The 16748-nt window shown below is 39.1% G+C and overlaps 1 protein-coding gene across 1 annotated transcript in view; it reads right to left on the bottom strand.

Annotated features, from left to right (window-relative positions):
* Positions 1 to 15378: 15378 nt before the first annotated feature.
* Positions 15379 to 16748, bottom strand: part of LOC135470213 (GRIP1-associated protein 1-like) — a 33835-nt gene continuing 32465 nt past the window's right edge. The window contains exon 28 of the mRNA XM_064749025.1: positions 15379 to 16544. Coding sequence (XP_064605095.1) covers positions 16383 to 16544 — 162 coding nt within the window. The 3' untranslated portion in view covers positions 15379 to 16382. The remainder of the gene's footprint in view (positions 16545 to 16748) is intronic.

The following is a 16748-nucleotide window of genomic DNA, read 5'->3' as shown; positions in this document are numbered from 1 at the left end:
TTCTCCTGCTTTGGTATTATTTAGAATATTCCTGTGCCGCCTTCATTGGCAACAGTAAAGTTTCATCTGCTCTTGTATTAGTTAGAATACCCCTGTGCCGCCTTCATCGGATACAGTCTATCTTTCACCTTTTTCTGTATTATTTGGAATATCCCTCTGCCGCCTTCATCGGTCACAGTACAGCTTTCACTTTTTTCTGTATTAATTGGAATATCCTTGTACCGCCTTCATCGGTAACAGTATACATTCCACCTGCTTTTGTATTAGTTGGAAAATTGCTGTGCCGCCTTCATCGGTTACAGTATATTTTTCACCTGCTTTTGTATTAGTTGGAATAGTCCTGTGCCGCTTTTATCGGTTACAGTATAGCTTTCACCTGCCTTTGTATTATCTGGAATATCCCTGTGCCGCTTTCATCGGTCACAGTATAGCTTTCACCTGCCTTTGTATTATTTGGAATATCCTTGTGCGGCCTTCATAGGTTACAGTATAGTTTCACCGGCTTTTGTGTTATTTGGAATAGCCTTGTGCCACCTTTATCGGTTACAGTATAGTGTTACCTGCTTTGTATTAGTTGGAAAATCGCAGTGGTGCCTCTCTCATCGGTTACAGTATATTTTTCACCTGTTTCTGTATTATTTGGAATATACCTGTGCCGCCTTCATCGGTTACAGTATAGTTTCACCTGCTTTTGTTTTATTTGGAATATCCCTGTGCCGCTTTTATCGGTTACAGTATAGTTTCAACTGCTTTTGTATTACCTGGAATATCCCTGTGCTGCATTCATCAGTTACAGTATAGTTTCACCTGCTTTTGTTTTATTTGGATCATCCCTGTGCCGCCTTCATCGGTTACCATATAGCTTTCACCTCCTTTTGTTTTATTTGGAATATCCCAGTGCCGCCTTCATCGGTTACAATATAGTTTCACCTGCCTTTGTATTATCTGGAATATCCCTGTGCTGCATTCATCGGTTACAGTATAGTTTCACCTGCTTTTGTATTATTTGGATTATCCCTGTGCCGCCTTCATCGGTTACAGTATAGCTTTCTCCTGCTTTGGTATTATTTTGAATATCCCTGTGCTGCATTCATCGGTTACAGTATAGTTTCACCTGCTTTTGTATTAGTTGGAAAATTGCTCTGCCGCCTTCATTGGTTACAGTATATTTTTCACCTGTTTCTGTATTATTTAGAATATCCATGTGCCGCCTTCATCGGTAACAGTAAAGTTTCTCCTGCTTTTGTATTAGTTGGAATATCCCTGTGCCGCTTTTATCGGTTACAGTATAGCTCTCACCTGCTTTTGTATTATTTGCAATATCCCTGTGACGCCTTCATCAGTTACAGTCACCTGTTTTTGTATTTTTTGGAATATCCCTGTGCCGCCTTCATCGGTTAGAATATAGCTTTAACCTCTTTCTGTATTATTTGGAATATCCCTGTGCCGTCTTCATCGGTTACAGTATAATTCCACCAGCCTTTGTATTACTTAGATCATCCCTGTGCCGCCTTCATCGGTTACAGTATAGTTTCACCTGCTTTTGTATTCTTTGGAATATCCCTGTGCAACCTTCATCGGTTACAGTATATTTTTCACCTGTTTCTGTATTATTTGGAATAGCCCTGTGCCGCCTTCATCGGTTACAGTATAGTGTCACCTGTTTCTGTATTATTTGGAATAGCCCTGTGCCGCCTTCATCGGTTACAGTATAGTGTCACCTGCTTTTGTTTTATTTGGAATATCCCTGTGCCGCCTTCATCGGTTACAGTATAGTTTCACCTGCTTTTGTATTATCTGGAATATCCCTGTGCTGCATTCATCGGTTACAGTATACATTCCACCTGCTTTTGTAATATTTGGAATATCCCTGTGCCGCCTTCACCGGTTAAAGTATAGCTTTCTCCTGCTTTGGTATTATTTGGAATATTCCTGTGCCGCCTTCATTGGCAGCAGTAAAGTTTCATCTGCTTTTGTATTAGTTAGAATATCCCTGTGCCGCCTTCATCGGATTCAGTATATCTTTCACCTTTTTCTGTATTATTTGGAATATCCCTCTGCCGCCTTCATCGGTCACAGTATAGCTTTCACTTTTTTCTGTATTAATTGGAATATCCTTGTACCGCCTTCATCGGTAACAGTATACATTCCACCTGCTTTTGTATTAGTTGGAATAGCCCTGTGCCGTCTTCATCGGTTACAGTATAGCTTTCACCTGCCTTTGTATTATCTGGAATATCCCTGTGCCGCTTTCATCGGTCACAGTATAGCTTTCACCTGCCTTTGTATTATTTGGAATATCCTTGTGCGGCCTTCATAGGTTACAGTATAGTTTCACCGGCTTTTGTGTTATTTGGAATAGCCTTGTGCCACCTTTATCGGTATCAGTATAGTGTTACCTGCTTTGTATTAGTTGGAAAATCGCAGTGGTGCCTCTCTCATCGGTTACAGTATAGCTTTCACCTGCCTTTGTATTATTTGGAATATCCCTGTGCCGCCTTCATCGGTCACAGTATAGCTTTCTCTTGCTTTGGTATTATTTAGAATATCCTCGTGCCGCCTTCATTGGTCACAGTATAGCTTTCACTTTTTTCTGTATTACTTGGAATATCCTTGTACCGCCTTCATCGGTAACAGTATACATTCCACCTGCTTTTGTATTAATTGGAAAATTGCTGTGCCACCTTCATCGGCTACAGTATATTTTTCACCTGTTTTTGTATTATTTGGAATATCCCTGTGCCGCCTTCATCGGTCACATTATAGCTTTCTCCTGCTTTGGTATTATTTGGAATATCCCTGTGCCACCTTAATCGGTAACAGTATAGTTTCAACTGGTTTGGTATTATCGGTAACAGTATAGTGTTACCTGCTTTTTATTAGTTGGAAAATCGCGGTGGTGCCGCTTTCATGGGTTACAGAATAGCTTTCACCTGCCTTTGTATTATTTGGAATATCCCTGTGCCACCTTCATCGATCACAGTATAGCTTTCACTTTTTTCTGTATTAATTGGAATATCCCTGTGCTGCCTTCATCGCTCTCAGTATAGCTTTCTTTTGCTTTGGTATTATTTGGAATATCCCTGTGCCGCCTTCATCGGTCACAGTATAGCTTTCACCTGCTTTGGTATTATTTGGAATATCCCTGTGCCACCTTCATCGATCACAGTATAGCTTTCACCTTTTTCTGTATTATTTGGAATATCCCTGTGCCGCCTTCATCGGTAACAGTATAGTTTCAACTGGTTTGGTATTATTTGGAATATCCCTGTGCCGTCTTCATCGGTTACAGTATTGTTTCACCTGCTTTGGTATTATTTGGAATATCCCCGTGACGCCTTCATCAGTTACAGTATATTTTTCACCTGCCTTTTTTTAAACAACCGTTACAGCATGACTTTCACCTGCCGATAAAATAACAGAGATCTCACGAATGCACAATTGTGTACGTATTCTTGAAATTTATCGTTTGTAATACGACTTTTCAACGGACGCCACAACTCCGGTATGACAATTTTGCATACCCGTATAACATTTTTGTATTCAAGATGTAGAAGGAAGATTGTCAACTGAGATTTGTCCTATGAGTCCTGTCATCTCCTGTCTTTGAAATGGAGTTTGGAAAGTACGCCAGTTATAATTGCATTGTTGGCGCCGTAACTCGGTGCATTTTTGTAGCGCAGTATGGAATGTTGCAGATGGCTTTCATCAAATCCAATTCCAGAAATGTATCAACAAAGATATGTGACGTATATTTTGCTATACTTGCTGCAGTTACCCCAGAGTAATGAATACCTAGGTAGTTACAAAAACCTCAGTGTACAACACAGGTATAGAAAAGCTTGTAAAAACCATCGAACGCAATACTGAGACGAACCAATTTGTAAATCGTATGTAGCAGCAGTCGGATTTTGTTTTTTGAAGGCAGAAAGAAATTTAACTCCAGGATAAAATGTCCCAAAGGGCCACTATAACCATAGGTTAGCTATTTTTACTATGTAGTCTTATTAGTTTTCTTTTAGTTTGTATTTTCACCTCGAATGTGAGAACTTGTCAGAGACGTGACAGACAAGCCGAATTTCGGATATCCACGATGGCTCGTTATGCCCGATGCTCTTTGTATTCACCCTGAAGCAGCTGACAGTTTGAACATTTGACGTTTTAGGAGATTGGGAAGGTCCACAACCCTGCCTGAAATCTGACAGAGGTCTACTGATTGGACAGACCTAAATGCCTTCAGCGAGGAATACGTATAAGAATTATAACGGGTCTTGGAAGAGGCACGGAGCGGAAACCAAATCTGTTTTTAATCAAATTTGTATTCTTAAGCAGTGAAAAAAGAAATGATTGGCATTCAGGGATGTAGTGTGTCTTGCTATTCCTTGTTGAAATAAATGTTACATAGCTGTTACATTGGATGACTGCTTGATGAATGAAGCAAAGTTCGGTATTCAGTGTGACTAGCGGTATTCAGTGACTAGCGGAGATAAATTCCTGGTTCATCCAATACTCAGACAGACTTCGTCCTCGTTCAAGAATTTGCTGGCTAATTGATGCTGTTTTCCGCTGTAAATTGCCCCCAAGTGGATTGATTCTCCGTCCTTCCGCAGAATGAATGGAAATGTACCGACCTTGCCAAGTAAGTTTCGCCACAACCCCCCCCCCCCCCCCCCCCACCCCACCCCCCACACAACCCGACGTGGTGTTTGGAAGTAGGAAGATCGCCTTGCTGAGGATAGAACCGTGCACTGGTCTACGTCTGCGCTGTGTTTTCAAGAACATTGGTTTATTAAGACATGGTGTTTATCTTTCGAACTAAACTGGTTTTCACATGTGTGAAAATTAGGGGCATTTCCACGAGCAAATACTTGCTTGTTGTCCACCGCGCTTTGGAAATCTGCAAAGGGAGATAACCTGCACATAACCTGCAAGGGCCTCGTTCTTCAGGACTAGTTCCAGCCTGCATATACTTTTGGTGGGAAGCACATACAATTATATACTATCAGGGTATGAAATGTTGAGTCGAGACACGAGACAAACCGATGTGCTATAGACATCATTGTATTTGGTCTGTATTTTCACTGCTGTAGGAAAGCAAACTATAGGACGCAGTATTTTATTTACAAAATTACATAAAAACCTTAATACTGTTTTCAAGGAGGCATTGGACAGGTGTAAAATTATACCTCGGACCAATTTGGTTGTGGACTTCACCTGGGCGATGTACCTGTCATTACTGGTACGTGGAAACCTGCGGATGGTCGTGGGTTTCCTCCGGGCTCTGCCCGGTTCCTTGCCACCATAATACTGACTGCCGTCGTATAAGTGGGATATTTTTGACTACGGCATAAAACACCATCAAATAAATAAACCTGTCATTATTGATAATGTCGTAAATGTATCCGTTTCAATCATGGTTTAGATAGCACAGATCCAAATCCTTGTTCATGGAAAACAGCTAACAAAGAGCTTGTGTGACGAAGTCAATAATAGGCTGGAGTGATAACTTGGATTAGTAAGTAGATGACATGATTGAGTAGATGACCAAGAAGCGAAATCTTGGTGTTTAATTTGGTTCGGCTATCAGCGTCTTTAAAACCACTTGTACTGCTAATAAAAATATCAACCCCTAACCCTACATTACCTTCAGCCGGCTTTATCAAGAATAAACGTATGTACATTATATCAGAACCGACGGAAAGATAAGTACTCCTGTTGTTAAAAGAAAATGACATTTGTTTATCAGATAGTGTCTAATCTATTGAAACTATATTTAGGAAATTTATTATTTAAGCTATTGTTATAAAAATTGAGCGTGAAAAGTGAGCATTATATTTAGGATAGCATTTACCTCAACATGTCAGAATGACATCTTCATTTAGGACATAAAACTACTTGTACACAGAAAACTTCGACGGAAAGCTTATCATTCCAAAATTCTGGGACATCAAAGAAATTAAGAGACTATAGTAGTTACCCCTAGAAACGCCTAAGAACTTTGAGATACTGTCATGGTTGGACGAATTTAATACCAAAAGGTAAACCTAGAGAGTCTAGGATTAGGAAGAACGCCTTTGGTCAGCTTTCATCTCCTTTTGGTTTTGGAAGTCTTACTCTTGCCAGTCATCAAATATTTTTCTTCCATGGCCCAGTAACTGATTGTTAATAACGTAATTCTCGATGTGGTTCGAAATCTGTTGACACAAGAGAGCTGTAAGTTAAACTTGAGGTCGTACAGTTGTATTTTTCTCAATTCATTCCCTTCTGGCTTCCTGGCCTGTTCGTCTAGCTGAGAACCGTAGTGAGGAATGGTCAAGTCGTGGGCAAGCTGAACCTCTCTTTCCGAATGTCTGGCAGTCAGTTAATCAGCGTTGGAACACGTCAGCTCTTTAAAGCCTCCGTTTTTTCTAATTACTTCCTTTCGCCTTTGACAATGGGGTGTAATGAGAAAACGTGTCTCTGACTGATAAGGGACTAGATATGTCACCAGACGGGTTACAGACTTGTGCGAGTTCATTCTGAGAATCACATCTAATATAATGTCAATGAACTGTCCGATAGTCCTAAAAATTTAAATAGGCATTCTGTGGTGAAAGTACATGGGGCATTATGTATATTTTAAGAGATTGTATGTAATGCTAATTTTATTAGTGATGGGTACCTTTGGGATTTGACTTTTGATATTGCTTTACCATTTGATGGCCTGAGCGGTTGATTTGGGACACATCACTTACTATAATCTACGCTTTTGTCCAAACTGCAACTCATTTTAAAAATCACGCAAATTGTCATTTTAAATTAATATTTTTCCATCTAACATAAGATGGGTATGTGAATTCGTAGTAGCCTGAAAAACATTCTATCTCACATCTTGACTTCACTATAGAGGCTAAGTCTGACAGTCGTAGGAGACGCATATAAGATGTTCTTACGTTCCGGATTTACAGAAACTCACGCTTGGTTTCAGTTTGCTACACTCAAGGAATCGATTTCTATTTATAACTTTTTTGCCCTAAAAAGAGGTCATTAAAGATCGATAAAACAGTGAGGGCTATTAAGTTCACCGATTCTCATTAAGGGTTTTATTCCGGCCTTGCGTCACTTCCATAATTCATACGAATGGCAGACCTTTAGAAGACAACTAGGCGTTGGCAGGTAAGCCATTATTGGGACTGTTAAATACGACTGTTGCGAAGACGTCTCCTTCGAACCGTAGGGAACTCGGTATCAACTGAAAGGTTTATAGTGTCGTTTCAGTAAATTGCAGGTTTTTTGCCACGATTCACACTGCAACAGACTCGGTGTTTACCAAAGGCATATAGGCTATGTAGCAATGTGACATACAAAATACAAATTTTACTTACCTTAGTACCTTACTTTCAAGACAGAATTAACCACTGACTACACATGTTGAGTCAGCTCAACAATCACCATTTCATTGACTTCTATATAACATGGAAACAAGAGATCTTTGTCTTTGAATCACCAGACGAACGAAGTATTACATTGCTCACTTCCAGCCTTGCACATCCTACGAGGGAGATTTAGACAGGGGTCTATTTCGATTCAATCTAAAATTGTTATCCAAATTAAAGTATTAAATCCATGCATCAAAGCGACAACAATTTTGACCGATGATTCTATACAGTGGTTGTACAATTCAGTTTGAACATCGAGCTCTTAATATTGGCATTTGTGAAGTTATAGCATCGAAGTTTTGGACAGACCTATGGTGATAACAAGTACCGTAAATGACCTCAAATTTCGCCGACAAAAGCGCATTTTTAGAGGGCAAATAAAAGTCGCATAATATTATTTTGGGGGGTTGAAAACTTACATTTTTCCAGTAGAATATTCCATGTTCCAAACAAACCTCAAAACACCTTTTTAAAACACTGGACAAGGCATTCTTATGGATGTACAACTTCTTGGTTTATTTAACACCGATACCGAATGCCTTGTCCAGTGTACCTCCTCACCGACTTCTAAATGCCACTTAAGCAACCTTTTTAAAACAACAGAACTCTCAGAATCAGGAAAAATGGGCAAGTTAGGCATGGACGAAATTTATGGTCATTTGGGATAAACGTCAACTTTCGACGAGTGGTAAATGTAGTTCGTGTCTGATCGCTTGTCACAAGTTATTACTGCAAAAACTAGTGTGTGAAGATTTATTCCATCAGGCGCCTTCACTCCAAGTTTCTTAGTTTTACAATAAGTATAATTCTCTTGTAAGTAAATATGGCCATAGCGTGCAGAATCTCTGGTGCTCTGCCTCATCATTGTGTCTAATTCCTTTTAACCCGGGGCTGGTGAATGTATATTCACAGTGTTGAATTAGCATTAGTCAGATATATGAACAGTTTGCAATCTAAAGCGCAACTGAGATACATATTTTTCTTATTGACAACTGATATTCCTAGCGTGGTACACGATTTGTATACTGATTTCACTCAGTCGTCTGGAACACACATTGCGTCTTTCCAACATTATTGAAAACTGCTGACTGCTTCTCTTTGTCTGATTCCGTCCTATTTTCTTATTTTGTATACTTTCTTTGTTGGTTTGTGTATACATCGTCTTTGGGAATTCGCCTTGCGATTATTGACCCGGAACGTCGTTCATACGAATGTCTGTTTCGACGCATAGATTCACACATTTCGACGCACACATTTTTAGCTTAATCTGCTGTTGAAAAAAGTATATGCATCATATGTGGCAAAGTACGTCAGTTATTTCTTAAGGGTAGCGGAGCTTAACTTAAGAACTTCATTACCCCCCCCCCCCCCCCGCCCTCCAATTAAATATTTAATTGTCAAAGATATATCAGCGCAAGGAGTACCCGCTCTAATATTATATATGCTATTGATCAATGCTCTCAATGATGTACTATTCATTGGACAATACTGTTGTAAGGACATTTTATTACATGGAACAACCTAAACCTACTCCACCACATTTAAATAACTTTGAAAGAAGTGTTTCATATAAACATACTATTATTTCCCCCGAACCACTCCATCCAATAAAAACTAGCTTAGGCCTAACTCCTGTCAAACAAATTAAATGTTCTATTTCACTCTGCTCCACAAAAATACGGTGCAAGTCCTGGTAAAATATTTAAGATACAATTTTAGTTTGAAAAATAGCTCTTCAGATGTATAACTACTTTAAAAAAAATACTGTTGTATTAGAACTACAAGCTAGTTACATGAGGATCGATTTCGTACAACGCAAAAGGTTTTGTAATGAGATTGACGCCAGAAGAAATACGCCGTAAAGAGGCGTATTTTATTGTAATTCCTGTGCTCTGTTGCTAAGATTATTTCCGCGATTCAATTAAAAAATTGTTTGCTTCAACATTAAGTAAATTAATTTATTTATTTTTTGGCGATACTCAAGAATTTTTCCACTCTAAAATGGCGGCCAACATTATGGTATGGGAAAAACGGGCAGATCCGGGGGAAACCATCCGTAGATTACCGGCTGACCTTACCATGGGTGGCCGGTTAGGAAGCCATCATGAGCTGGAGTTGTACTCATGGCGACCGCATTAGTTAGAAAAAAACCCATCATTACAATTTATGCCTTCTTCAGTTTGACTCAATCAACCTCACTGCATAGAGTAGTGGGCTGGAATTCGTCATATCCAGAAGATGTCCATAGACCACTGTAATTTGAGTATTCGAATGCGGAACATTTTACTTTTATGCGTCCTGTTTTTTTTCCAAAATAGAATATAAGGTATCTCCTCATACGCTGTTTTCACATACCACACGTGAAATCTTATTCACGATTTTATTCTTGATAAATTATCGGTTTCTAGAACAATAGTGCAAACCTTGTGGTCGCGACAAAGACAAAATCTCGTAAATCCATCTGCACAGCCACATAACAATAATGGGCACTTAAACACAATTCCCGTTGTTCAGACCCCATGTAAAGTAGTAAATGGTATAGTATTTAAATATCAAAAAGCTCTGGCTAAGGTACGTTACATATACTAAAGTTTAATTCACCAAAAGTAACTTATCGGATGGTGTTGTCTGAAGCATGTATGTACATTTTACAGCTAGCTTGTGTTACTGGGGTCAACAGTAATCAGCTGGGATCCAAATGTGGCGCGTGTTCTTGCTCAGGCTGGGACGATCTGCAAAGCAGGTTTAACCGTTCACGTCGTTAGGGAGTAACTGATCGATTTCTGGGGCTATTTTAGGCTTACCTCATTTTCATAAGGTGCTTAATCCTTTACTAATATGAATGTATAATCGAACAACGGTAATAAAAGTCCTTCTCACCCTTTGAAACGATGCCAGTATTAAAAGTCCTTATAGCTTCATCGATATCCGACATAGTTGCGACCAAGCGCTACACCAGACAAATGCACACATTATTGTACAGCTACTTCAACAGGTGACATGTGTGAGGTGTAATGGAGATATCACTTATACTGATATCAGGTGATCTGGTGAGTCCTGACATTGTAGTCAGCGAAATTAATCAGCAAGCCTGCTGATGCGTACCGAGCCAGCCAGTGGTTCAGTGCTACATGATAGGACATCAGCCTGAGATTTATACACCTTTACGTCGCACTAAAATGTCATTTGCCTTGTATTGTAATGAGACGTATTATTATCTAATCCTGGCTTATCCTCTCGAAAATACACATCTTTGAATAACTGGTTAAAGTACTTGGATGACACAGTAAAATTCAAGTTATTTTAGGCGCCACCAATAGCATAAGCCTAGCACCAAGTAAAAAGAGAAGAATCGTGCTTTTTACCTCCATTTGTGGAAATAACATCGTAAAAACAGATGTTAACAACGGTCCCTAAACGCTGTGCTAAGTGACATTAGATACACAGATATAACCATCTGAGCTGCCTCAAACTGCATGGAATGTGTGGCATTACTTTATGCTTCATAGGTCTATACACGACCTCCTGGCATCTCCGTGTTGAGACTGTACTCCACAATGTTCCAGGAATATGTGGTATAAATAAAAAAAATAAAATAAAATGTCACGAGGATCCAGGCCATTTCCCCCTATGGACATTAGCCTCTATGGACATTTGCACTCATGGAAAATCCCCCCTATGGCCATTTGCCCCTATGGTCATTTGCCTCTATGGACAATTTCCCTTGGGACATAAATCCCTATGGGCATTTGCCCCTGTGGAAAATTCCCCCTATGCCCATTTGCCCCTATGGACAATTCCCCCTGGGACATTAACCTTTACTGGGAGGGGGGGGGGGGCTCCGTTGGTTAGCGCGCTAGCGCAGCGTAATGACCCAGGAGTCTCTCACCAATGCGATCGCTGTGAGTTCAAGTCCTGCTCATGCTGGCTTCCTCTCCGGCCGTATGTGGGGTCTGCCACTATGGACAACTCCCCTATGGACAGTAGCCTCCTGGGACATTCTCCCCATGAACATTTGCTTCGGGGCATTTCCCTAATGGGCATTTGCCTCTATGAACATTTCTCGCCGGGATATTTCCCCCCATGGATATTAGCCAGGAATTAAAGATATTAATGATGAAATACATCGTATTTAAAGTATTGCATATAATTGTTGTCTTAACGAAGAAGCTGTAAATTCAGGTTTGTCATGACAAAAATAAAATGTCCAACAAAAAGAAATTGTCTATTGACAATTCTATCACTGAAATCTTTTTTCCCCCACCTATTTCTGCATAAGCCATCGCGCTAGGGGTGTGTACATTACTACTATTTATAGATTTACATGAACAGTTAGAACAAAACCCTGAGATGAGGTAAAATGAAACGACGGCGTATTTCACCGGTCACCTGTGACCATCCAGTTATCACAGTGTTGTTACTCTCTATGCTGTACGTCTTTAATTATATTGAAGCAAGCGCCCATTAGGAGAAATATCTACACGGGGAAATGTCCATAGGGGGAAATGTCTTATGGGAAATTGTCTTTAGGGGCAACTGTCCATAGCGGGTAATGTCCATGGGGACAAATGTCCATAGCGGGTAATGTCCATGGGGACAACTGTCCATAGCGGGTAATGTCCATATGGACAAATGTCCATAGAGGCAATTGTTCATAGGAGTAAATAGGGGAAATGTCCATGGGAGCAAATGCCCCTAGGGGCATTGTCCATAGGGGGAAATGTCCAAAAGGGCAAATGTCGAGAGGGTTGAATGTCCGCCCTTCCTGTCACAAGACTTTGATGCCATGCTAGTCAAACATTACAAGTTGCCTTCATTCCATTCTTACAACCTATCTGTATTTTCTGTCTACGATGTGTCTGGTGGCGTGTGAAATGAGAGTAAAATGGTCGTAAGATAACTGTCTTGTATCATACGATTTAAGCAGACTAAAGCTCTTAAAAGCACCATGTATTGATATGGTCCGGAGTCATTTAGCCTTCTCCAAAAATGTGCAAAGATCAATGTGAAGTTATTCCTATACATAGCTTATATAGCTGCGCATCTCAAGTCGATATTCAAGGGCCGTTATTGCAACACGTGGGAACGGAAATTATTGTTTTTGTTAACGTGAAAGGCGTTGTGTAAAACTTGGTTTTCAGAAGGCAATACTAAATTAATGATATAAATAACAGGAATTGCCCAGGCGCTGGTTCATGTTTTGTTGTTTATTATTGTTATACTGACAGATATCAAGTTTTCTGCGGCTTGATTTCAGTTATTAATGATGAAAGACATTGTATTTAACGCATTGCATATAATTGTTGTCTTAACGGAGATGTAAATTGAGATTTGTCATGACAAAAATCTCCTAGCGGGAGTGAACACGTGTAAAAGCGTAGGTGGTTTTATTCTGAATTTATCGAGTAATCAGATGAACTATCTCAGTTTCGAATAAAAACGTATTCGGTTCACCCCGAAATAAACCTTGTGATTGACCACCCGTCTATGTTTAGGGTTGGCCTCAGGTGTCGAGGGGCAGTATGATTAGTCCCTCAGGTTCGTACCATTCCAAAACCCGGGTGCATAAGTCCTACAAAAGCAGTCTAAAGCTATTAAAAGCACCAAGATAAACACCACGAGAACCAGCGAAAATGTAAAGAATTACAACTCAAACTTTTATTGATTACCTGTTTGTCCTTTTCCGCTCAGATCAGTTTTAAACGTCACTGTCAGTGGCGTGAAGGTATTTTCTCCCTGATATCTGGATGATTAGTTTATCATGGTGCGGCTGATGTATTTCAGTCTGACAGCGAACAGCTCTAAATCGGCTAGAAACCGGACAAAGGCAGAAAGCTGAAGGCTTTCCGATGACATGATCATGACTACCTTACTGATGTTGGCTCCTGTCTTGCCACCAAATGCACGGAGTTCCACACCCTAATATGACCAAACTGCACTATAAATTACAAAAATTTCGATCTTTAAACCCGCATACAATATGAAATATTGTCCTTATTTTAAACTTATCCCTGTTAGCAAGGCAACCAAAGAGATCATCTGTAGGATACAGTATAAAAGATACAGCAGAAAGAGTAAAACCAGAGCAGAGAGGATAGTGCGATAGTTGACAAATTGTCATGTCACGTAACTGATGCAATCCGGCCTCGTCATTATAATTCAATTAGCAAGGTCAGCGGAACCAGTTCCAAAGGAAGGGGTGAGTGGGTAAGTCTTAAATTTAATGTGCACACAGGACATCAACAGTGGAACATCCCCAATTTCGGTAATTCACAATGTTCTCCTCCTTGAAAGTTTGACAAAGAATGGGCCAGTAATTGTGAGTACAACTCTTAACTTAACAAAATGCTTTCACTTCTAGCGCTTTCACTTCTAGCACTGTCACTTCAAAGTCCATAGCAACTCATTCTTGTATATGCACTAAGGAAAACTTTACCAAAAGGAGACCAAATATTGCAAAACATATGATCCCGAAGTAACAGAATTTTCAGCACAGTGCTGGAAGATTTCTTTATTATTATAAGCATCATCTCATGGAAAACTTTCAGGAATGTGATGTACTTCATTGGAGAAGTACATGAACTGAAAAATGGAAGAAAGCACAAGTAAAATCGATCAGGTTTCACCTTTATTCATACAAACTGTTCTCCATCTTTTCTCACATTTCTGTGTTGTTGGGTTTTTTTTTTTCAGAACTTAAGATTTATGTTGATAACCGTTGTATTTTACACTTTTTTGCAAGAACTTTGTGACTTTTTTTAATCAACAAAGAATATCTTTAGGTAGATCAGAATGTCTGAATGTGACAGTTGTTTAGGTAAGACTGAATATCTGAATGTGACAGCTGTTTAGGTAAAACTGAATATCTGAATGTGACAGCTGTTTAGGTAAGACTGAATATCTGAATGTGACAGCTGTTTAGGTAAAACTGAATATCTGAATGTGACAGCTGATTAGGTAAAACTGAATATCTGAATATGACAGTTATTTAGGTAAAACTGAATATCTGAATGTGACAGCTGTTTAGGTAAAACTGAATATATAAATATGACAGTTATTTAGGTAAAACTGAATGTCTGAATGTGACACTTATGTAGGTAAAACAATTTCTGAGTGCAACAGATGTTTAGGCAAAACTGAATGTGACAGTTGTTTAGGTAAAACTGAATGTTCGAATGTGACAGCTGTTTAGGTAAAACTGAATGTGACAGTTCTTTAGGTAAAACTGAATGTTTAATGTGACAGCTGTTTAGGTAAAACTGAATGTCTGAATGTGACAGTTGTTTAGGTAAAACTGAATGTCTGAGTGTGACAGCTGTCTAGGTAAACCTGAATGTGACAGTTGTTTAGGTCAAACTGAATGTGTGAATGTGACAGTTATTTTGGTAAAACTGAATGTCTGAGTGTGACACTGAAGCAGATGAAATAGTAGAGGAGACCACTGGTACTGTAACAATCAAGTCTAAATGATTTAATTTTTCTTTAGTTTTCTCACATAAAGTAGAATCTTTTTTCTTTTAAAATGTCAAGTACACATTAAAAACGATTTTAAATCATTTATTCCTTTAAACTGATTTAGGAAGCATACATAAAACTTCAGCATCACAATATTACCTTTCACATGAATCAGTTTCCTCAGCTATTTATCATCCTATTCACAACTGGTTATGTCAGCAGATCAAGACAAAGACATGTTTAATGCAAGGAGGCTGCAACACCTATCCGTTTACTATTCTCTGATTCACAGATGAAACTTAGATTAGGAAGCTTTTCAATTCACTTCTCCGGCCGTACGTGGGAAGGTCTGCCAGCAACCTGCGGATGGTTGTGGGTTTCCCCCCGGGCTCTGCCCGGTTTCCACCCACCATAATGCTGGCCGCCGTCGTATAAGTGAAATATTCTTGAGTACGGCGTAAAACACCAATCAAAAAAAAAAAAAAAAAAAAAAAAAAAAAATTCACTTCACCTTGTCTTTAACCTTATTCCTACATATTATTAGTTTAATTAGCACATGCATAAGTTAAAACATGCAGAAGTCTTACATTAAAGTGTGCAGTTAACTAAAGCTAAGATGAATCACCCTTCAAAGAGCTGACTGCTGAATAAAAGAAAAAAATCTGTCACTGTCACAATCTTCTTCTCAAACCCTGATTGCATTATGTATGTGTATATGCAAATGTCCTACGCACAAGAAAATCTTCTAAGAAACAAGTCGTTTTTACAGTGCCCTTTAAAGAGTAAGAAGATGTAGAATAGAGGGTTTTTAAACAGTACATACACAACAAATTCAAAAATGAACTGTCAAAATCAATAAAACATCGATGACAAATGTGTCATATCTCCATGTACACTACAAAATGCATTCATTAGAAAGAAAAACATATTAAATGATTATGTACAAAAAGGGATGCTAACTTTACATTATCTACAAGCGTGCATATTTAACAATCAACATGCTGAAAGTCTTCGATAATAAACTGATATGCAAGGACTGTATGTACATGTATATTTAAAGGGGCAAAATATTGTGAACAGATGTGGTTATTGTACATAGGTTGGGCATATGCCACTATTTACAATGATACACTTTCAAATTAAAAAAAAAAATTCATAACGATTCCTAACTGCATAAACATTTCAGTATGTGCTCGAATTTACTGCCTGTGGCTGTAACATGGAGCAAAACCTTGCCTGAGCACTGTCATACATGCTATGGTATATATATGAGTATTAATAATTAGCATCACGATGAACATTTCATTTGCACTTGCCCATAACAGTAATGTATCTTGTTTTTTTTTCTAAAATACATACGCGTTAAAATAATATCTACACATATATTAGTTACAAATTAATACCAAAGAGTGATGGAAGCAGTTTTCTCCATGAGTCTTGTTCCAAAAGAAACCTGTTGTTCCGTCTTGTACTCATGTGCCTGCCAGTACTAATGGAATGTGTATGTGTCTATAAGCCTTCTGCTCCCTGCATGGCCTCTGCTGGGTTAGCGACGTCAGTATTTCCACTGCACGGATCACATGGGTCCATTCTGTCTGAACCTCCATTGGAAGATGCACCAGCCTGAACCTTGCTCAGCCTCACAACTTCCTCTGATAACAGTTCCAAATCCTGAAATGTAGCAGAAGCAACTCATTCATCTGATTCAGGACACAAGCCTAGCTACATTAAACAGCTGGAGACTAGACTGGCGTCCTATTTGTAATTAGATGTTTTCCTCTGCATTTACAAACAATTCGACATAAAAGCAATGACACATGAGCAATAACAATCTAACTTCTACATAACCATCTGCAGAGAAAGACTTTCACAAGC

The sequence above is a fragment of the Liolophura sinensis genome, chromosome 7 (assembly GCF_032854445.1).
Source record: "Liolophura sinensis isolate JHLJ2023 chromosome 7, CUHK_Ljap_v2, whole genome shotgun sequence".
NCBI classification, from domain to species: Eukaryota; Metazoa; Mollusca; class Polyplacophora; order Chitonida; family Chitonidae; genus Liolophura; species Liolophura sinensis.
The sequence above is the reverse complement of the archived record's forward strand: the minus strand, read 5'-3'. Positions and strand labels throughout refer to the sequence as shown.